Source organism: Arachis hypogaea, chromosome 16, assembly GCF_003086295.3.
Source record: "Arachis hypogaea cultivar Tifrunner chromosome 16, arahy.Tifrunner.gnm2.J5K5, whole genome shotgun sequence".
In the NCBI taxonomy this organism is placed as follows: Eukaryota; Viridiplantae; Streptophyta; class Magnoliopsida; order Fabales; family Fabaceae; genus Arachis; species Arachis hypogaea.
In genome coordinates this window covers 25,359,178-25,381,945 of record NC_092051.1, presented here as the reverse complement: position 1 = coordinate 25,381,945, position 22,768 = coordinate 25,359,178, and the positions used below count along the sequence as shown (strand labels likewise).

At 34.5% G+C, this 22,768-nt stretch overlaps 1 protein-coding gene across 1 annotated transcript; it reads left to right on the top strand.

Moving 5' to 3' along the window:
* The first annotated feature begins 8,028 nt into the window (after positions 1-8,028).
* On the top strand, positions 8,029-10,821 carry LOC112758607 (O-fucosyltransferase 36). The gene is made up of 3 exons (XM_025807314.3): positions 8,029-9,527; positions 9,612-9,861; positions 10,416-10,821. The coding sequence occupies exons 1-3, from the start codon at positions 8,314-8,316 to the stop codon at positions 10,590-10,592; spliced, it is 1,641 nt and encodes a 546-aa protein (XP_025663099.1). The 5' UTR covers positions 8,029-8,313; the 3' UTR covers positions 10,593-10,821.
* Positions 10,822-22,768: the final 11,947 nt, after the last annotated feature.

Genomic DNA, 22,768 nt, shown 5'->3' with positions numbered 1-22,768 from the left:
ATAAAAATAGAGTATTCAACAATAAACTATGAAGAAGATGATGTAGAACAACTTAAACACTATAAGATGAACTAGATTAAGCACTCTAAAGTGTAGCTCTTTATCTTGGCAGAATATTTTTTTGATGTAGAAACATTGTCCAAAATATTGAACTATAACAAAGAAGCTTTCAATGAAAACTTATATCTTGGTTCACTCTCCTTACTTGCAAACTGAAGTGATTTTCTTTTTTGTATGGAGTTCTGTAACCACGGCTATGCTTGCTTTCCTAAGTCGACTCCTTGAATCTTGAACCAGTAGAATTCTCCCTTTTCTTTTCTCCATTTAGACAAAAAAATTAGGGATTTGAAATCAGAGTTAAGACATGCAGTTTTATTGGTAATAGATTCTCAATGGGTTTGATAAATCAAAACCATTAACCTTGTGCTTTGGCTCTAAATTTCAATATTAGTCATTGATTCATAGCAGAGTAAAGTAGCCACCACTTTCTTCTTTTCTTTCTCGAAATGGTTGTGCAGAGGAAAAGAGAAATCAGCAAGCAATTGACTTGCATGTTAAAGGAAATAATTAACCTTTTTCTTTTCTAATTATGCTTAAATTGTGCATATTGATTTTGATTTGACCTTGCTTCCTTGATTTTCTTTCGTTTCTTTTGATTTGGTGCTTAATAAAAAGTGAAGCACCTTTTCTTCTTTGATACTTAGTGAAAAAGTGAACTCTTCTCTTCCTACTAGTGCTTTACCCGAAACACCATAACAACACCAGCTGGAGATTGCTTTTCTTTTTCTTGAATGACAATGGGATGGATTATGGATTCATTTTTCATTTGGCAGCTTTGGAAATACTTTGTTTTTTTAGTTGAACTGTTTGTCTTCTTTATTTGGGCTGCATAATGAACATAGACTTGCATCACAAATCGGGTTATCCAACCTCTTAGAAAAGCCCAAGTAAATCGGGTTAAACAAAGAGTCATCAATAACTTGTTTAAAATTTTCACTACTGAAAGCTGAAAGTAGTTACAACAAATAATTCAAGCAAAGATGTTCAGAAGATATTTGTGAGAAGTGAGAACTACTATAAAATAAATTGTGAAAAAAGTTTTTAAACAGCCTAAACAAAGGCAAAATATCCAACTACAAACTATTACAAAAATAAATTGTTCAAATACCCACAAGTCGGACCATAAAATACCAAAGAATTTGTTAAGATAAACTAAAAAAGATCTTGTTCATCAACAATCATGTCAGCCATTTCTTCAGCTTGGGTCCCTAGGAGAGTCTCGACAATAGAGTTTGAAGAGGAAGAAGAATTTTCATCCATTTCAAGTTGGAAAACTCTGGGAGATTTTCTCAGCTTGGGTACTTATGTCTTTAGATCTCCAGAAGGAAGTTCATCATTTGCAGAAATGACAATCCTCCCATCACCATACCTCGAGCTATCGACTCCTCCAGATTCGCATATTCGTCCTTCAATCTGGCGATCTCATCCTTCAAAACTAATTTCTCTCCAAACACCCGGGTATAATTGATGAGCGAAAATTGAAGCTCACGGATACCGACAAGTGCAACGGATCGTTCAAGTAATACCACGATAAATGGATATTGTTCCCATAAGAATTAACAGATTGAGACAAGCAATGTCTAATTAAATCTCTAATTAGATTCAATCAAATCTTGAAGAAAAGAAGAAACAAATAAGATGAAATAATTAGGATTGCAGAATGTAACTAAAAAATGGCTCAGAAAGTTAGGGAAAAATTCAGGAATAAGGAATGTCAAGGGGTTTCGGAGATGTTTAAGCCCTTAGGAAAATCAAACCTTGTTTATCTATTTTAAAGTATGTAAAGATCTTTCACAATAAATCTTAAGTAACTGATTTCCAATTCCTTGGCTCCACAGTTTCTCTTTAACTAACTAATCACTAATTTCCTGGTCAACCGATTAATTAAAGAGGTTAAGCATAAAAACTGATTTAGTTTCTAATAAGATTCAAAGTAGTCTTTAGGTCGAATTATATACCACTTATTCAAGTTAGTTCTGTCCAGTTAAATCTTATGAGAAAACATAATTTTCAAAAATTGTTCTATATGTCACTTATTCAAAACTAGAGTGATTGAAAATTATGTATGTGTCGTACACTAATTGAACTACTATTCCTAACCGAATTCAAATAGTCATTTGAAAGAGTTTTCAAATTTTATTTCAAATCTTAGGGGCTAATTGGTTTGCGAAAATATTTTCTATTTTTATTTTCTATTTTTATTTTCTGAAAATGATATTTTCAACTTTTCACATTTTAAAAGACGTGATTGGTTTGTGAAAAGGAGATTCATTTTCAAACATTGAAAATAATAAAAATATTTTTGGTTACTCTATTTTCAAAATGTATTTCTAATATTTTAGATTTTAAAGTTATATTTTTATTCAATTATAATTTTAGTTATATAATTTTTATTAAATTAACACTAATTTTTACACAATATTAAATATGAAATAAATTGTTATTTTAAACTAATTAATTATATTCATAATTATTTACTAAAAATAACAATAATAAGTCTAGATGATATTAATTTTTAATACATGGATAAGGTAAAATCACCACTAAAACTAAAATATACTGCATAAAAGAACAATATGGTATGGCATTTGAAAATATAATGTGAAAGGAACATTTTAAAATAAAAATATTTAAAATTAATATTTTAAATATAAAAATAAATTATATTGATATTAAAAATAAATATAAGGTACAAGTATAAAACAAATAGAGCATAGAAAATAGGAATGCTGTTGAATTTAACTTTGAAATGGGAGTGCGGATAAAAAAAGAGATTATATTAAATAAGAGTATAAATAAATTTTTATATTGACATCTTTAAGCCTCTTGTCAATTTTACTCGTATTATTTTTTTTCAAATAAAATGAAAAATACCAAAACATATACCAGCAGAAGATAATATACTAATAGAAAAATATCATATTCCCATGAAATAAAAAATACACCTACACAAAAATTTCAAAAAAATACTAAACAAATTTAAAAGACATAGAAGATAGAGAGGAGTTTGAAATAAAAAAAAATAGCTAAATGTAACAAAAAAAACTCAAATTTCATACTATTTAATGTTTTAATTTAATTTACAAAAATAGTAAGAATTTTTAAGTAAGGCAAACAAAAATTTATGAACCTTTTTTTCTTTTGAATAGAAGAGAGCTAGCGACAAGTAAATCATTAATAGAAGAGAATTAGCAACTTGAGCAGAGGATGAAAGAGAAGATGAAAATACTGATAAAGGAATCAAAATTGAGATCATGTTAAAATCTCATTTTAAAAAATATAACAAAAAGTTTTAACTAAATAGCCAAAAAAAGTTTGAAAGAGATCTTTTACCTTTTAATAGATGGAAGAGAAGGAAAAAGTAGAAGGAAGAAAATAGAAGAAAACCACGGAGTTGGAGGCGCTGGTTTTGTGGTTTTCACAAGTAAGTGAGTATTTAATTCTGGTGGGTAAAATATAAAAGGAGTGGTAAAAGATCTAACATGATAAATTAAAAAATTCTCAACTGAAAATATCATGTTTTTTATTGAAAATATTTTCATTGTTTTTAACTGAAAAAGCTGAAAACGAGAAAATATAATTTTTAATTTTGTATTCCTTTTTTAAAACGTTTTTGTTGAAAATATTTTTAAAATGTTCAATCAATCATATTTTCATACTTTATTTTTATTTTCATTGAAAATGAAAACGCTCAAATTAAACAGCCCCTTAATTTTCCAAAGCAATAAAAGAATTCAAAATGGATTAGCATACCTTTCGATACTATTAATCCGAATAAAGAATGAATAACTCAATCATGAAATAGATCAATGCAAAACTTCAAAATAAAATAAACTTAGATTAATAATTCATAGAAAATATAAACAGAACTCCTAACTCTTTGACAAAAAGATTAGTGACTCATGGAAAAAAGAATACTAAGCCTAAGGGTGAGAAAGGGGTGTGATTCGGATCCGAAGATCCTCCTCCTGGGGTTGCCTCTCTTGTGAACAAGGTTCACTTATTTATATCCTAATTCTAGAATTTTAAATTCAAAACTATCCTAATCTTTATCTTTCAGAAAGAAAGATAAGATAACTGACTACTCACTTCAAATTCAAATCAAAACAATAATTCAAATCTAATATAGAAACAAATCCTAATAACCAAATCTTTTATGTTTCTAGAAAGAATTAATAACTAATCTTCTGGAGTCTTGAATATTTTGGATGTGATTAAGGCTTCTAATTATGTGTATAATTGAGATTGGGCCTTAAGGATATTACATCCTGGGAGTTGGACTTGTCTTCACGCCAGGCTTATATAGAGGAATTTGGGAGTAGGTCCAAATGCACCTTCCAGGGGACTGACACGCCGGGCATGCCTTGGGGAGAAGCATGGCCGCCGGGCATGTGAACATGGCCACCAGGCGTGGGGTTGCAAAATGGAGGGACACCGGGCGTGTCTTAGAGTGAAGCAGGGCCGCCAGGCGTTTGGTGGTGCATGCCAGGCATATGTGTTGAGAAGTCTGTGGCACTATTTTTTCGTGTCCCAAAGATGATAGTGGTGCATGGCTCAAACTAAATGTCTACTATAGACATATGAATATCATTCTGAAACTCTGGACGTTAGCTTTCTAACGCAATTGGAATTGCCTTATTTGAACCTTTATAGCTTGAGTTATGATCACTTGAGTATAAAGAAGTAAGGAGTTTTAACATGGGCGCTGGGCTTGTAATCATGGCCGCCAAGCGTGCACGCAATTTGGAGGTTTGGGTGTCCTGTTTGACTCCTTAGGGCACAGTTTTGTTCTTTAGGGCATGGTTTTGCTATCTTTAAACCGCACTTATGTTTTTCTTGTGAAAAAAAATTTATTCTTGCTTATTTTTTAGTCAAAAACTCCTGAAAACACAAAAACACTATCTCAACTCCAAATATTTGATTATTTATGAAATCCCATTAGAAAACATAAGAAATTTGATTTAAAACCTAAGAAAATGAATAAAAAAGAATCTTAAAAATCGCTTGTGATGACGTGTCATCAATAGCACTCTTCATCCTTCTTCTTCAGACCCTCCGTCATGACACAGGCAGCCTTAGATTGCTTCGCTTTCTCTCAAAATTTTAAAGATCGACAGAAAGAACCTCCTTCTCCAACTCCTGGTCAGTCAAAGTTTGTTGAGTGGAACCAAGGAAAGTCTCATTAAGCTGTTTTAACAAAGCAAAACAAATCCCAGCCATCCGTATCCCTCCTCAGGCCAACACTTGAAGATGATTTTTAATGGAAACATAATCTATGCTTATAAAGCTATGAGAGAAGATGTGTTCTTCACAGAAGTCTACAACATTGAAACCTTGATCATATACATTACTAGACTCAGAAGTCTTACGCTTTTTTGAACTCGGCTCGAAAAAAAGAGGCACATGAGGGGTAGTATGAACAGTGGATCCAGCAAAAAGAGTACGAAAAGGAGGAGAAGGACCAGGAAGAACCTTAGCAAACTGAGAGGAATCCGAGTCCGATTTGCAAGAAGAGGAGAGGTCACCCGACTTGCCGGCCTCTTTCAGTTAGATAGCTCAGGCGGCAGCATTCTTCTTAGCCTGATGCAAACCCTTCAAAGCATCCGATCCACTAGTCATCCTTGCTGCAAAACCAGACATAAAGTCTAAGTTATATATACATAATAAATACCAACAAGCAGATATCTACAAAATGTAAAGGAGTACTACCTAACTCGGTACGGACATAACTCGGCTTTTCCATTAGGAATTTCTTGGTGTCAAGATTAGGAGTTCGACCCCAATACTCTTGGAACATGGCCACTATATACTCCTCTACCTCGTCTAAATTCTCGAGATTGTGTTTGATAATATTGAGGAACACTTCCCAGTACAGACTAAAAAAAGATTCACTTTTTTTATTCAGAAAGAAAAGTCGGACACTTTCTATAGATCGGATCTTGAAAAAATAATTTTTGAAATCATGAAAAAAATTATCAAAGATGGAGAAAACTTTCCTTTTCTGAATAGCTCGAAAAGAAATTCATCTTTATTTTTTGGAACTAAATGGCTTGGTGAGTTGAAAGAGGTAAAAGAAGATCTTGGAAGATAAAGGAGATCGAGATCCTAAATAATTAACTGATAAATTTTCATAAAACCCCAAGAATTGGGATGAAGTTGAGAAGGGGCAACTTTATAGAGATGAAGGATTTCGAATTCAAATTTGAAAAACGAAAGACTCACCCCCAGCTTAGTAAATAAGCACTCGTACATATACAGAAAATGACGTTCCGACTTGTCAAGTTGGGGAAAGAAAATCTTGTCCTCATGGTCAAGAGCTACTATTTCATACTTATCCTCCTCCTCCTGTTCTTTACAAAATCTATGTTGTTTACAAAAAGTTTTAATATACTCATTATAGATTACGAGACAATAGAAATAATAGTAATATCTACCCAGTTTAAGTCAGATAGAACCTTAAAAGACATGTTGAGTATTATTGAACGAGACATAGGATGCTATGCATACAAAACAACAAAAAAAAATTGCCACTACAAGCCAGAATATCAGCCTAAGCAATATAAACATTCAAACAAGTTTGCAAGCGGTTAAGTCATTTTCAACAAAATGAAAAGAACTCCAAAATTCTTAACCCCTCTCGCAGACACAGCATCAAGATATCCTACTAGAACTTGAAATGGTGCCGTTATTAGCAGCAAAACGGCACCATTTAAGGGCACAAAGCAAAGCCCCATTCAACATAATTCAGAACATAAGAATGACTTTCAAAAAAAAAGAAAGGATACTACTAACAGAACAATCAAGAAGATTACTGTAAGAAAACACCCACAAATACTACCAAAAAATTATTTTTTCATACAAACACCAAAAATAATAGCATTAGAAGCACAAATACATTATCCAGTAAGAAACATGGTTGCAAAAAATAAAGCAAAGAAGGCAAGATAGACCAACCTTGATGAAGAATCGAACGAATGAATGAACGTGACAGCAAAACACGAACGTTCCAAAAACCTTCAAGCAAGCGCGAACGAAAATTCGAAATAGAATTTCAAGATAGAGAAATCTTCAAAAAATTGGGGTCACGGTGTCATGAAAAGTCTTGAGAGAGAATAAAATAAAAGTTCTAGAAGAAGAAGCAAAAAAAAAAAAAAGAGAAAAGGGATTGGGCTTACATACGACTTTAGGTGTAAAATAGTAAATTCACCCTCCCTCCATTTAATGATGCGCATGGTTACAAAAGTAACCGTAAAGAACATGTGAATGATTATGAAAAGACACAACATTCTTGATCCGTAAGCACGTTGGGTACCCAACCTAACTCCCTGAAAGACGGATTACCCGACGTGATGGATCAATACCATAATAAAATTCAGCCCGACCTCCAAATGCTTAAGTCCGATCTAATGAAGTTCGGTCTCAAATAGGGGCACTGTTCATACTTTTGCCCACTATTTAAGTTAGACCCAAAATAAGTAAAACCCAATCCAACATGTATCGACTGGATCAACACTTACCCGATCTCATCGAGTTGGGCGCGACGATGCTATCCTAGCCCTGCTTACTCTAATCAATAACTAACTCCTACAATCTCTCTTATTCATCTAGAAAGGAGATCTCAACAACCTTTCTACTAAAAGGGAGTAACCAACTCACCACAAGGGAGTAACCAATTCACCCCTGAAGGTGGGACTACTCAAAAAGTAGTTATTGCCTTTAAATCTACACTTATAAATGCTCTGACACCCGTAGGTATTCTTCGAACCCAATCTACCAAAAACTTGTCTAAAACTTTTGCTAACTTAAGTATTAAAGTCACTTACTTGTACCATCCTCCATCTCTTCGCGAGAAACTCGAACGGCGATACCTTACTGTCCTAAAAAAAGTTTGGACCTCAGGCAAACCCAAAACAATCAACTTTCAGGTCATTCTTGGAACAACAACTAACTAAAATGATAAGATATGTAGGGAGGAAAAGAATAATTTTATTTTTGGCCAAAAGGAGGAAAAGAATCACAAATATATGGGTTGAGTAGTTTGGCTTGGGCTTTATGAAGAACCAGTTGTTGGAAGGTTGGAGCGGGCTTCGGTATCTGTGAGTGAGAAGTGGGCTGGTGAGCCGTCATTTTCATCCACCGACTGACTCCCTCAATTTCTCTTATTCAGTTAACTTGTTGTTAGTCTACCAACGAGTCACTGACTCAGCCCACCCGGCTACTGACTCAGTCTCCGGTATTCCACGCCAGCCAGCAATGCAGCGGGATTCTTCTTCCGATGAGGAAGACGACCGCCACGCCCTCATCGAGCAGCATGACAGGAAGCCCTCACCACCTCCACCTCCTCCCCCCGTCAGCACCGCCTTCCGCATCGAGGATTTGAGGTCACGATTCAATCGGAAGTTCAAGTTCCAAAAGAGATACCTCTTCGCCATTCTCCCCGTCTTCATCATCCTCCTCTACTACCTCACCCCCGACGCCACTCGCTCTTCCGTCTTCTCCTCCTCCAACTTCCCCTCCCTGCACTTCGACTCGCTCTCCGACCGCATCAAGGAGTCCCAATTGCAGGCCCTCTACCTCCTCCGCCAGCAGCAATCATCCCTCCTCCGCGCTTGGAACTCCTCCTTTCTTTCCAATTCCTCCTCCTCCGACGAGCTGAAGTCCTTGCTGTTCAAGCAGATTTCCCTCAACAAACAGATTCAGGAGGTCATTTTGGATCCCCACAGGGTTGGCAACTCCTTCGAAGCCGAATTTGATTTTGCGAATGCTAGCTTGAACGGTGGCAGATGTCGAACAGTGGATCAGAGATTGTCAGAGAGGAAAACCATTGAGTGGAAGCCTAAAGCTGGAAAATTCCTTCTTGCTATTTGCGTGTCGGGTCAGATGTCAAACCATCTAATTTGCTTAGAGAAACATATGCTTTTCGCGGCTCTTCTTAAGCGGGTTTTGGTGATTCCTAGTTCGAAAGTGGATTACCAGTATGATAGAGTTCTGGATATTGATCACATCAATAAATGCTTTGGTAGAAAGGTGGTGATCTCCTTTGAAGAATTCTCCAGTGTTAGGAAGAACCACATGCACATTGACAAGTTCCTTTGCTATTTCTCATTGCCGGAACCCTGTTATCTCGACGATGAGCACTTGAAGAAGCTGAGATCGCTGGGCTTGTCGATGAGTAAGCCTCAGGCTGTGTGGGAGGAGGATACCCGCAAGCCCAAGAGGAGGACGGTGGAGGAAGTGGTGTCCAAGTTTGCACACGACGATGACGTAATGGCAATCGGGGATGTCTTCTATGCTGACGTGGAGCGGGAGTGGGTGATGCAGCCGGGTGGTCCACTTGCTCACCACTGCAAGACCCTTATTGAACCCAGCCGTCTCATTCTGCTCACTGCTCAGCGTTTCATCCAAACATTCCTTGGAAGGAACTTCATTGCGTTGCATTTTCGCCGCCACGGCTTCCTCAAGTTCTGGTAAGAGGCTACATATAGTTTGAAACTTTGCATTCTGATTGGCGAATTCAGTACTGTCCCTGATGGTCAATTTCATGTTTGCAGCAATGCCAAAAAGCCAAGCTGCTTTTATCCCATTCCTCAAGCCGCGGATTGCATTTTGCGCGTGGTTGAAAGGGCCAATGCACCTGTTATTTATCTTTCTACGGACGCAGCAGAAAGTGAAACCACTCTGCTTCAGTCATTAGTCACGCTTAATGGAAGGCCAGTTCCTCTTGTTAAACGCCCACCTCGAAATTCTGCAGAAAAATGGGATGCTTTGTTGTACAGGCATCATATTGAAGGAGACTCTCAGGTGAGGGTAGCACAGCTTTCTTTTTTTTAAAAAAAAAAAATTTAAGGCATCATATTGTAGGTGTCCTTATTCTGCTAAACCAAACCGTATTGATGTTGATCTGAATAGATTGTTAACCCCAAAAAATAAAAAAGGTTAAGAGGTCTACAAGATCGCAAAATGTGCTCATAATGCTTTATTTTTCCTGCATATATCTATGCATTGCAACTTCTAGAATGATTTTATTTTCTTTTGGTTTTTTAAGTGAGAGGTGTTGAATGCCATCTAAAAGCTCTACCATCATGTCATTTGTATGATAGGGAGCAAACAAGCTCGGCTTCAGCTGGTGTTGCTATATATGTTTATAAATTTGATATTGATGGCATTAATTATGTTTTATTGTGTCCGCCTAGGCATCTCAGATCAACATGACTGACATTATGTGTGTTTGTGCTAAGAAAAGACCATAGTTCTCCTCCTTTCAGGAGAATTGAGGTTCTCTAGCGAAATAGAGATTATTTTAAACAATTGTGTGTTTCCTGTGCTGACATGCATCATGAATAATTGTTGTTAAGGTGGAAGCGATGTTGGACAAGACAATATGTGCGATGTCAAGCGTGTTCATCGGAGCCTCCGGTTCAACTTTCACAGAAGACATCCTTCGGCTAAGAAAGGACTGGGGATCAGCATCATTGTGCGATGGGTACCTTTGCCAAGGTGAGGAGCCCAGTGTGGTAGCGGAAATTGAATGAATGAAGATACCCAGTACAGATTAGATTGGGATACAAGCCACAGTTCATGAGAGATGAGAGGGCTCCACTTTGCCCCCTTTATGGTTGGGGATTTGTTAATGTGTAACTGTCATGTACGATAATACAAGTAGCGTTTTTGCTTTGGTTCATTATTCATTAGCCTTTGCTTGTAACACATTCATATTCTAAATTCTAATCATCACAATGAGAGTATAGTTTGTACGATCTACATATTTGTTCCCAATTCTGATCGCAATTTCGGAGTCCGAAATGTAACTCTGGATCACCTCTCCAGCCTGAGCAACTTTTGAGGTGATTTCCCCAATGGTAAAAGAACGGAAAAGCCGGACATCTGCAAATGCATAACCTCAACAGTCTTTGTAAAATGCCTAACCTCTATATAATAAAAAGAATTTAATTTTGATTCTTATTTTTCAGGGCAAATCACAGTAATAAGCCAAGGGGAGTAATAATTTACGAACTCATCAATGCACGTTTATATGTAGCACGTTTATATGTAGTTCGAACCAGCTAAATTCGAACTCTATTTTTATATAATTCGAACCAGTTACACAAACACACGCACACACTAATTCGCAACTCGATTCAAATTACACACACAGTAATTCATGGTATAATTCGAATTATGCTGTTAAAAAATTAATAATTTATTAAAAAATTTTTATTAAAAATTATTAAAAAAATTAATAATTTAAAAATTAAAAAAATATATTTTTTATTTCATACGTTAAAAAAAAGCTAACAAAATATTTAATTACGAGACTTCTTTCAAATATTAATGAGCTATCAATTCGAATTCCATACAATACTTTTCTGTCCATTTTTAATAGCTAATGAATATTTTTTAATAAATTTTTTTAATAAATTTTTTTAAATTATACTACAAAAAATATTTTATCCTATGCAAAAAAAATTAAAAAAAAATGGTTTAAAAAATGTTAGGAGTACTATAAAAATTTGTAATGTTCTAATAATTTAGGTAAATACATGCATATACTCAAATTTTAAATAAAATATTCTACATAGTCAATAATAATTTAGAAATGAAAGAAAATATTTTATTCCATACAAAATAATTAAAAAATATATTTTATTCTATACAAAATAATTTTAAAAAATGGCTTAAAAGATGTTATGAGTACTATAAAAGTTTGTAATATTCTAGTGATTTAGGTAAATACATGATAAAAATATTTTTTCTTTAATTTCTAAATTATTAGTGACTATGTAGAGTATTTCTTTAATGTCCTAAGTCATTAAAACATTACAAATGTTTATAGTACTTCTAACATTTTTAAGCCATTTTTTAAATTATTTTGCATAGAATAAAATATTTTTTTTTTGTGGTATAATTTAAATAAATTTATTAAAAAATATTCATGAGCTATCAAGAATGGGCAGAAGAGTATTGTATAGAATTCGAATTGCTCACCATATAATTTGAATCAGAGTGATTCGAACTTCCCCATGCGTAATTTGAATCATGTAATGTCTCACCATATAATTGTATGGAATTCGAATTGATAGCTCATTAATATTTTAAAGAAGTCTCGTAATTAAATATTTTGTTAGCTTTTTTTTAACGTATGAAATAAAATATATATTTTTTAATTTTTAAATTATTAATTTTTTAACAGCATAATTCAAATTATACCATGAATTACTGTGTGTAATTCGAACCAAGCTTGTTCGAATTAGTGTGTGCGTGTGTTTGTGTATAATTCGAACCAAGCTGGTTCGAATTAGTGTGTGTTTGTGTATAATTCGAATGGTTTGAATTATGTAGAAATGGAGTTCGAATTTAGCTGGTTCACGTAAATTATTTTTTCCCTTAGCTTATTTCTATTTTTTGCCCTATTTTTCACGTACATCTAATTACGTAAGACATCAATAAAAATAACTATCTTTTATATTGACGGGGTGAATAGTTGTCCAAAAGAACATATGTAAATGCATGACTGTATAAGTGCATCTCTACTCATCAATTATGTGCTTGTTTAGATATCATTAAGTTAATTAAAAAAGATTTTTCAGTGAAATTTTTTTTTTGTACTTAATAAATTTTTAGTAGTAAAAGTTAAAACATTAGAAAAAATTAAAAAATATATTTTTTTTAATAGTTACAATTTACATTTTTTTCTAAAATATATTTTTTAAAATATATAAATAAATACTTTTATATTATTATATCCAAACATAATTAATAAAAAGAAAGATTTTTTTTATATGAGATATCTAAATAAAAAATTATAGTCATGCTACACATCCATATAATTTTTCATCTAAGTCCATCCAAGTTGGCCCAATACCAGAAAAACCCAATCTCATTAAATGAAACATGACTTCCAGGCGCCCAACACACACGAAACTGCTATTTCATTCGCGCTTCATTATGAAAAAACGTTCCTTCTTCTTCAACATTGAAACCGCTTCTTCTCTTCGAATCTCTCTCAAAATTACTCAAACTTCACTCGTGTTCTCTGCGAAAACTGCTACCGGAGAAGAATCGCGAGAAGATTTCGGAAAGAAGAAGCAAAAATGAACGAAAACAGCAACAGAGACTGACAAATGTATGAGAAAAACTACTGTTCATTTAAAATCTTGCAATCTCGCATTTCTCCTAGTTACATTTTAGGTTTATTGGATTGAGTTACTTCATTTAGTAGATCGATGTATTCTGATTCTATTTTTACTGCGTAATTAGGGTTGGAATGAAATATTTTCTTATTTTCATTTAGTTCAGTGGAGTTGCTAATTTTGATTCACTTGATTGTTAGTATGTTCAGTTGACTTCTTTTGCATGGAGAAATACTATTCTTGATGATTGAATGTTTATAACGTTTTATTCAGCAAATGAAAGTTGCTCAGTTCAGTGGAGTTACTCATTTTCATTCACTTGATTGTTTGTGTGTTAAGTTGAGTTCTTTCGCATGCAGAAATATTTTTCTTGATGATTGAATGTCTATCATGTTTTATTTAGCACATGAATGGCGTTCGGTTCAGTGGAGTTAGTTATTTTCATTCACTTGATTGTTAGTGTGTTCAGTTGAGTCCTTTTGCATTCAAAAATGCTTTTGTTGCTGATTGAATGTTTATCACGTTTTATTCACAACATGAATGGTGTTCTGTTCAGTGTGTTTGGTGATTATTAGTGTGTTCAGTTCAGTCCTTTTGTATGCATAAATATTTTTCTTGATGATTGAATGTCTATTATGTTTTATTCAGCACATAAATGGCGTTCGGTTCAGTGGAGTTGGCCATTTTCATTCACTTGATTGTTAGTGTGTTCAGTTGGGTTCTTTTGCATGCAAAAATGATTTTCTTGCTAATTGAATGTTTATCACATTTTATTCAAAACATGAATTTTGTTCAGTTCAGTGGAGTTGCTAATTTTGATTCACTTGATTGTTAGTGTGTTCAGTTGGGTCCTTTTGCATGCAGAAATGATTTTTTTTTTTTTTGCTGATTGAATGTTTATCACTTTTTATTCAAAACATGAATTGTGTTCAGTTTAGTGGAGTTACTAATTTTGATTCACTTGGTTGTTAGTGTGTTCAGCTAGCTTCTTTTGCATGCAGAAATGCTTTTCTAGATGTTTTGTTATTTATCATGTTTTATTCAGTGCATTAAGGGAGTTCGATTCAGTGGGCTGGGACATTTTCATTCACTTGATTAAGATATGCATGCTTGTGCTTGTCAGTGTATTGAGTGAAGTATTGACTAAATTTTTTTGTCCTTACAGCAAAAATGAAGAAGACAATGGTGACAAAGAAGGAGAAGCCACGCTATAATGTAAGAACATTAAATATATTTATCCGCTTTCATTCGAATAAAATCTATTTTGTATTATAAATATATCGTGACATTCTATTTCAAAATCTTGCAAAAAACTCATGATTGCAGATGCCTGACAAAGGCAATAGCGAAGGTGTTTAAGGATATGAGTAAGGAAAAGAAAGATATTGTTGAAGAAATAGGATTCGGTGCACTGGCACATGTCCCGAAAATGAACGTCTCTCATAGCCTCTTAAGAGAATTAATTGATTGCTATGATGACTATCATGGATGCCTGAAAACTCTCCATGGAAAAATATACATAACACCTAGCAAAATAACAGTTGCGCTGGGCATAAATCACGTCGGTAATACACTTTTCACTTTCTGCTTATTTTTTGTTCATTGATTCCTTTAATTTTGGTTCATTAAGGTACAGAAAATTAAACTGTGCCTTTTTGGCTGATTTTTTGTTATTAAAATATTGTAGGGAATCGTTTTCCTAAAAAGGTTGAGTATGGCAGCCTGAATGAGGCAGACAAGGCAATAATTCACAGCCTCAAATGTGTTACGTTGGCATCTTTGACAAAGTCTGTCCTGGATATGAGTGTTGAAGGGGAGAAGAACCGGCAAAAATTTTGGAGGACTTTTGTCGTCTTCGTACAGAGGTGCTTCTTGCTGCCGACGATGGTAAACATGGCCTCCCCGATCCATAAACTGCATGTCCTTCGTGTGGACAACGTCCGACAGTGGGATTGGGCAAATCATGTGCTCAACTTCTTGAGGAAGGGAATCGAAAACAAGAGAAAGGGAAAGAAATAGTCCGTTGACGGCTGTGTTTTTTATTTTGATGCTAATTTATTTCCATGAAACCAAGTTCCCTCGCTTGGATGGACCTAATGCTCCCTCGCCACCGTGGGTGGCCCACTAGACAAAGAAGATGATGCTCGACCGGATTTCTCAGGAAGCAACGGACACAATGGTAAAGTAAACGAAAATTTCTCCTAAAATTTCATTTCAGATGCTTCTAAAATACTCTGCTAACTAAATAAGCTTGTGTTTTAGGTTATAATTAATTTATTTCTCCTAGTTATATTTTAAGTTTATTGGATTGAGTTGCTTCATTTAATAGATCGACTTATTCTGATTCCATTTTTTTGGCGTAACTAGGGTTTGGATTGAAATGTGTTCTTATTTTCTTTCTGTCCAGTGGAGTTTCTAATTTTGATTCACTTGATTGTTAGTGTGTTCATTTGAATCCTTGTGCATGCAGAAATATTTTTCTTGATGATTAAATGTTTATCACGTTTTATTCAGCACATGAATGTTGTTCGGTTCAGTAGAGTTTGTAATTTTGATTCACCTGATTGTTAGTATGTTCAGTTGAGTCCTTGTGCATGTAGAAATATTTTTCTTGATGATTGAATGTTTATCACGTATTATTCAGCATATGAATGGTGTTCGGTTCAATGTTTCTACTCATTTTGATTCACCTGATTGTTAGCGTATTTGCTCATTTCAGATGCTTCTAAAATACTCTGCTAACAAAATAAGTTTGTGTGTTTAGGGACTTCTGTATAGAAATCAAATAAAGGGGGAAAAAACAAAAAGAAAGAAGGTGGAGAAGAAACTAACTTTTTTGAAGGGGAAAGAGAAAGGAAAAGGGAAGAAAGAAAAAAAAGAAAATTGCTGATCTGGATTCTTCTTTGGAAGAAGACACTTTTTTCGAATCTAAATCTGAATCCGACAAAACACCACCAGCCAAGAGAACAAGACAACAGAGGCTGGTTAAAAAACAAAACATTGTTGCAACGGATTCAGAAATAAGAGAAACTGAAAGCAGTCCCACGAATTCAGAAAGCAGAAGTAAATCCAAAAACCAGTAAGTTTGATGTTCATATTGGTTTTGTTTTACTTGTATTTGGTTAAAATTTTTCTTATGTGCTTGTTCTTATGTATTGTAGAGAAGAAGAAGAAGAAATTGATAAAAACAACGACAAAGAAAAGAAAACAACCACAGAAAGTGGTTAAAAAAGAAAGCAAAAAAAGGAAGCTTGTACCAACGGATTCAGAGTACAAAGCCAATCTGAAAGCCAGTAAGTATTGGATCATGTTCATTATGTGATTGTATGATATTCATCTGGTTTAGTTTTGCTTTTCTTTGCTGAAAATTGTTTATGTATGCTTGTTAAGTAAATTACAAATGTGATATTGTTCAGTAGTGGAGTTGGTCAAGTTGATTCATTTGATTGTGAAGTGTTCAGTTGAGTCATTTTGCATGCAGAAATCTTTTTCTTGATGATTGAATGTGTATCACGTTTTATTCAGCACATGAATTGCGTTCGGTTCAGTGGACTTTGTCATTTTTGTTCACTTGATTGTTAGTGTCTTCACTTGACCTTTTGCATGCAGAAATATTTTTCTTGATGATTGAATGTGTATCACATTTTATTCAGCACATGAATTGCATTCGGTTAAGTGGAGTTGGTCATTTTCATTCACTTGATTGTTAGTGTCTTCAGTTGGATCCTTTGGCATTAGAAATGTTTTTCTTGCTGATATTTGTCTCCGGTATAAATTCGATGTGTTTGTCTATGTTGCAAAGAAAAAGAAATCGAAAAAACACCCATAGTGAAAAGAAAACAACCGGAGAGGTTGGCCAAAAAACAAACCAAATCAGGAAAGCTTGTTTTGACTGATTCAAAGAGCAAAACTGAATCTGATAAGGAGTAAGTTTCTGAAATCATATTTTCAGTTATTGATGCTTTCATTTTAGGTTCATTGATACTTATTTTATGAATTTTTAGAACTGAACGAGTAAAGGACAGCGCTGCGGAAAGAAGAAGACAGGCGTTGCAGATGTTAAGAGAAAAGAGATCAAAGAGAAGAAATGATGGAGGTCAGACAACAAACGTTGCTCCGGATCAGTTTGACTCGACAGAGGCGCGAAATGATTTCTCCGAGACGTAAGATTTGGCTTCTTATATTGAGTTCTTTTTCTTTGTTTGCTAACTTTTGCTATAACCTCTTCTAATTCCTCTGGATTCACCGAGTAATATTTATTTATCTTTCTTAGACTGCTGATTGTAAATCTGGGTAGCGAACCTCTCTTACAGACTCAGACGAGCTCCACACCGTTGTAAATGCCCCGGACAATACCAGGTAAATTCATTCATTGCAGGCTTTAATTTCGGATCAGTGGGTTCCAAAAATGAATTTCATGTGTTTCTAGATCTCTGCTTTTAATCTTGGTTGCTGATTTTAATTTGGTATCTTTTTTATTAGGAAAAATACCCCAAAAACCCCAGTAAAAGTTTTTAGAAGAAAGAAAATCCATAAAAAACAGAGTTTAAAAACTCCACCAGTATAAATTGAAAATATTTATGTTACTCTTTTAGATTTAGGTAATAATTTTTGTTTAATTAATCACATGAAAATCGTGTTTAACTGTCAGTAGCACTACACCTGATTCTGACCTACAAATCATTGAGGTTCGAGAAGAAACTCATTCTCAACCTTTGGAAACGTGAGTTTTTCAATGTGCAGATTTCGGTTTCTCAGAACCTATTCTAATTATTCAACATTAACTTCTTCCTTGTTTACACTCCTTAGAGCTCCTATTACGGTGTCTCTTCCGAGTTCTCTTAAGGAAGAGTTAATGAAAGATGACTTTATCTATGACCCTTCGGATAATGAGTAAGTTGTACATAAAATTCTTTTTATTAATTTTAATGGTATAAGATAATAATTTGGGGTCATTATTGAACTGTTTTCTATTTAATGCAGCAGCCCTCTGGAACCGCAATAGTAGCCTGCGAAGAAGCACTGGCATGGCAATCGGAACAAAAAGCACCTGTTGATGTGTAAGTTTTACTGCTTATACAGATCTGGATAATTTTGGTTTACTACATGGTTTAATTGTGGTTTAGTTGAATCCAAAAATGAATTCAATGTGTTCTTATTTTTGGACTCTCTTCTGTTTCTTACAGCTGCCCTCCGGAACCTGAAAAGCAAGCCGCCGAGGAATCTTCCCCGAGGAAGACAGAGCCAGAACCTCTGTTGAATGTGTAAGTTTTAATTAATATCATTTCTTATAATCTTTTGTCTTATATACTACTTTTTCATTGTTCCTTTAAGTTGTAATTAGAATTCTTTTTATTAGTTGAATGGTACAACATAATAATTTTGGGTCATTATTATACTCTTTTCTATTTAATGCAGTAGCCCTCCAGAAGAACAACAGAAATCATGCCAAGAAGCTCCGATGGCACAGTAATTGGAAGAAGAAGCACAGCCTGATTTATAAGTTTTCTGCTTGTTCAAATCTGGATAATTTCGGTTCACTATATTGTTTAATTTTGGTTCACTACATTGTTTAATCCAGAAATCAATTACTCTCTTCTGTTTGTTACAGCTGCCCTCCGGAACAAAAAAAGCAGGCTGGCGAGAAATCTTCTCCGAGGAAGGCGAAGCCATAACCTCCGTTGAATGTGTAAGTTTTAATTAGTATCATTTTTATTAGCTTTCGTGTTATATAATATACTGCTTTTTCCTAATTGCTTGAAACTTTTCTCTGTCGTCTTACAGTCCTGCTCGTCCTAGGCAATGGGAAGATGATGCACCTTCATTGAGCCTTAGGATAAGTCCTCCAGCATCTCAACCAAGTGCCCCTCTCAACTGACAGTGAGTCAACTCGAAATATTGGCAGACATGATGGTAGATGCTGCCGTGGTAGCAGCATTGAAATTTGCTGCGCAACAAGTGCCGAGCCGAGCCACACAGCCGCTGAAAGGTACAAAACTCTAGAGAAAGAGAAAGAAATCACGGAGGAGTTGATGGAGAAGTGTTATCATTGGATGACACATGTCAAAGAAACCAAAGATAGTTCCAACGAATATGATACCATATTCGTCTTGAAGCATGAAGCAAATTTCGAGGGGCTTAGACATCATTTCATGTCTCTAATGTCCAAACAACATGTGAAAAGCACGGTAAATTCTTTGATTATTGCGTTAACATTAATGATTTTTCTAAAGAAACCAAAGATAGTTCCAACGAATATGATACCATATTCGTCTTGAAGCATGAAGCAAATTTCGAGGGGCTTAGACATCATTTCATGTCTCTAATGTCCAAACAACATGTGAAAAGCACGGTAAATTCTTTGATTATTGCGTTAACATTAATGATTTTTCTAAAGACTCTTATACCATTTATCTCATAAATTTTCTTCCTGTAGGTGGTCACTGCACATAACATGATTCTCAACCAAATAAAAGGTCACCGGTTTCAAGAACAAATATACTCTGTGCCGTTGGATATTGTGGTAAGCCAAATTTTTTATTCCCTACTGATTGATGTTTATCGCGTTTTATTCAAAACATGAATGGAGTTCTATTCAGTGGAGTTGTTCATGTTGATTCATTTTATTGTCAAGTGTTCAGTTGAGTCCTTTTGGATATAGAAGATATTTTTCTTGATGATTGAATATTTATCACGTTTTATTCAGCACATGATTGGTGTTCGGTTCAGTGAAAAATGCCATTTTGATTCACTTGATTGTTATGTATTTTGTTGAGTTCTTATGCATGCAGAAAACTTTTTCTTGATGATTAAATATTTATCACGTTTTATTCAGCACGTTTGGTTCATTGGTGTTGGCCATTTAGATTCACTTGCTTGGTTCATTTGTGATAAATAATTTGGTTCATTTGTGATTTAACTGGGATTCGTTTTGTAGATGTTTATGTTGGGAAACCATGGCGAGAAATACACTGATCCAAAGACCTATAAGGCCTACCGGTTTCATATCGATAAATATGCCCACCACCGCCAGTTTCTTGACAAAAGAAAACTCGCATCGTATCCATTTGTAAGTTGTGATTTCTAAAAATTCTTTGATAATTCTCTCGTTTGCTATCGTTTTGACAAAAATATTCTATGATTTTCCCAAACTTCAACTGTTTATGCCAATTTGCAATGGAGGACACTGGTGGTTGTGAATTGCCGATGTCCAGAAAAAGGCATTCTATGTTTTTGACCCTGTGCACAAGAAGAATAAAGAAATACCTGACTTGAAAATTAAACTAAACAAATTTGTTGTAAGTTATTTAAATCATACATATTTTGTTGTAAATTGTTTCCCTTGTTGATTGAATGTTTATCTTATTTTATTCAATTCATGATTTCTGGTCGGTTCAATGGAGTTGATGGTTTTGATTCACCTCATTTTTATTCAAAACATGAACAGAGTTCGGTTCATTGTAGTTGCTAATTTTCATTCACATTTTGTATCTCTTTTAGGGATTAATAGTCTCCCAGATGAGGGTTTACACTGGGGCGGAACCCTTAATGGAGGACGAAGAGGGAGAAGAGGTAGAGTATATCATGTTGAATGGTCAATGTACAAGGTAAAAATTTTAATCTTCTATAGTGCTATTTTTAATGTGTTTTATTTTGTATACTATTAATCGTATTTTATTTAATTCTTGCTTAGCTATGATTGTGCAATATATGTCATGAAATGGCTTGAGACAATTGATCCTCGAAAGATCAAAAAGGGAAGAGGTATCAATATAAAGCTTGGACACAAGTAAGTAGTTTCTAAATTAATAAAATTCTTTCATTTCTTATTTCATTTGGCTTCATTTCTTATGTATCTAATTTCTTTCAATTGAATTGTAGGAAGAAATTGATGGCTTCAGGCGCGAATACGGTCCAAACATTCTGTTGCACAAAATGGACAAAATCAAAGACCAAGTGATTCGGGAATCTGAAGCCATAAAACTCTCGAAGCCATCTACTGCCCTCTCCAGCCCTTTTTGTAAATTCACATCTGGAAATTTAGATAGTAAATAGGATATACTTTATTTGAATGGTTGTAATTAACAATATTTTGTTTAACTTGTTTAAAAAAGGAAACACTGCTTCTTTGAATGTATATATGTGAATATTAATGTAAATATTAAGGTATATATCTAATGTTAATATTAATGTATATATCTAATATTAATGTATATATCTGATTCAAGCTGGATTAGTCCTTGTCCTATCAGTTTGAAATGTTAATGTATATACCTGTTGGAATTGTCTGGCTGCTGTTTTATTCCAGGTTCACAGTGAATGGAATCAGGGTATTTATCAAAAACTTTAGGAACCCCAAAAAGACAATGAACCGAAACTAATACCCTATGTGAACCGAAAAAGTGCATATATCAATATAGGAGAGAGCTAATTTTAAACAAATATTTCTATCAGTATTCAGTTCTAGAAAACACCTGAACTCTTTGACATAAGAGAATAAAGTGACTATTTAATAAACAAAAAAGTGACTATTGAATAAAGAATTTCACAAAAGCTATTATCAAAAACAAAAAAAATTGACTATTCAATAAAGACTAACAATAGTAAGAAATTAACCCTCCTATAACTTCAGTGAACCGAAGCTTGCTGATAGATGAAAGGAAATTTATGTTAATAAAAACTGAAACTCCTATACTCCTCTCCGGGATAATTCATATCCAGTGCATTGTAAAAGCTGGAACTTAAATAAATCATTGATCCGACGTCTAAAAGATTCAATTGTAAAAAGAGGAAATAAATCGTATATTAGCAAAATGCATAAATGAATGTTTGTCTAGCCCTAATCTCAATATTACCTCACTTGGAGATGGCTTTTTCTTTTTCTTCGTGGCATTTGAAATCTTTTTTTCTAGGTTTGATCCCAATCTGTTCTTGGGCCAGCCTCTTATTCTGACATGTGGCGGGCTTTGAAGGTCGCTCAACGTGGCTTCTTCGTGGGATAACAAACTTTTTCCTTTGCTTCTCTCTTAATATTCTTGCATCTCGGCCATCAGATTGTCAAAGGCCCGGTGCAGAATTCTGGTCAGCTCCTCGGACTTGGATGCAAATTCGCATATATTTGCGACCGAAACACCAAATCATCGAATCTCTTGCTTCTCAGCTCCAGTAAAGGCTCGTCTTGGCTGCTCTTGATGTGTGTGTTTCTCTTCTTTATGTTCTTGCTCCAATGCTCCAGTATGTATTTCGGTGCCACGTTATCCATTCACTCAAAGCTTAGGTCGCTCAGAGAATGGCGACACAATATGCCCCTTGACTCGACAGCAGGCACTAGCACTTTACCTCTCGTGATATTGCGTCGTAGGTGACGAAAAACTTGTTGAATGTGGATTTGGAAACCTACTCTACGACTTCGTATGTTGTGAAACCTAGGGTGGAATGCATTGATCTTGTGATGCAGTTCACCTTTCCTTTGAAATTGTCCTTGAACTTTCCTGAACTTCTCGTGGATATACACGTGCTGAAACTGCGCCTCTATTGCTAATTGTATTGTGCAGGTATTACGGTGTGAAAATCTGCTC

Coding starts and splice junctions, on each gene's coding strand:
- LOC112758607 (XM_025807314.3), top strand. CDS start 8,314: ATGCAGCGGGATTCTTCTTCCGATGAGGAAGACGACCGCCACGCCCTC. Junction 9,528..9,611: donor CACGGCTTCCTCAAGTTCTG/GTAAGAGGCTAC, acceptor TCATGTTTGCAG/CAATGCCAAAAAGCCAAGCT. Junction 9,862..10,415: donor ATATTGAAGGAGACTCTCAG/GTGAGGGTAGCA, acceptor ATTGTTGTTAAG/GTGGAAGCGATGTTGGACAA.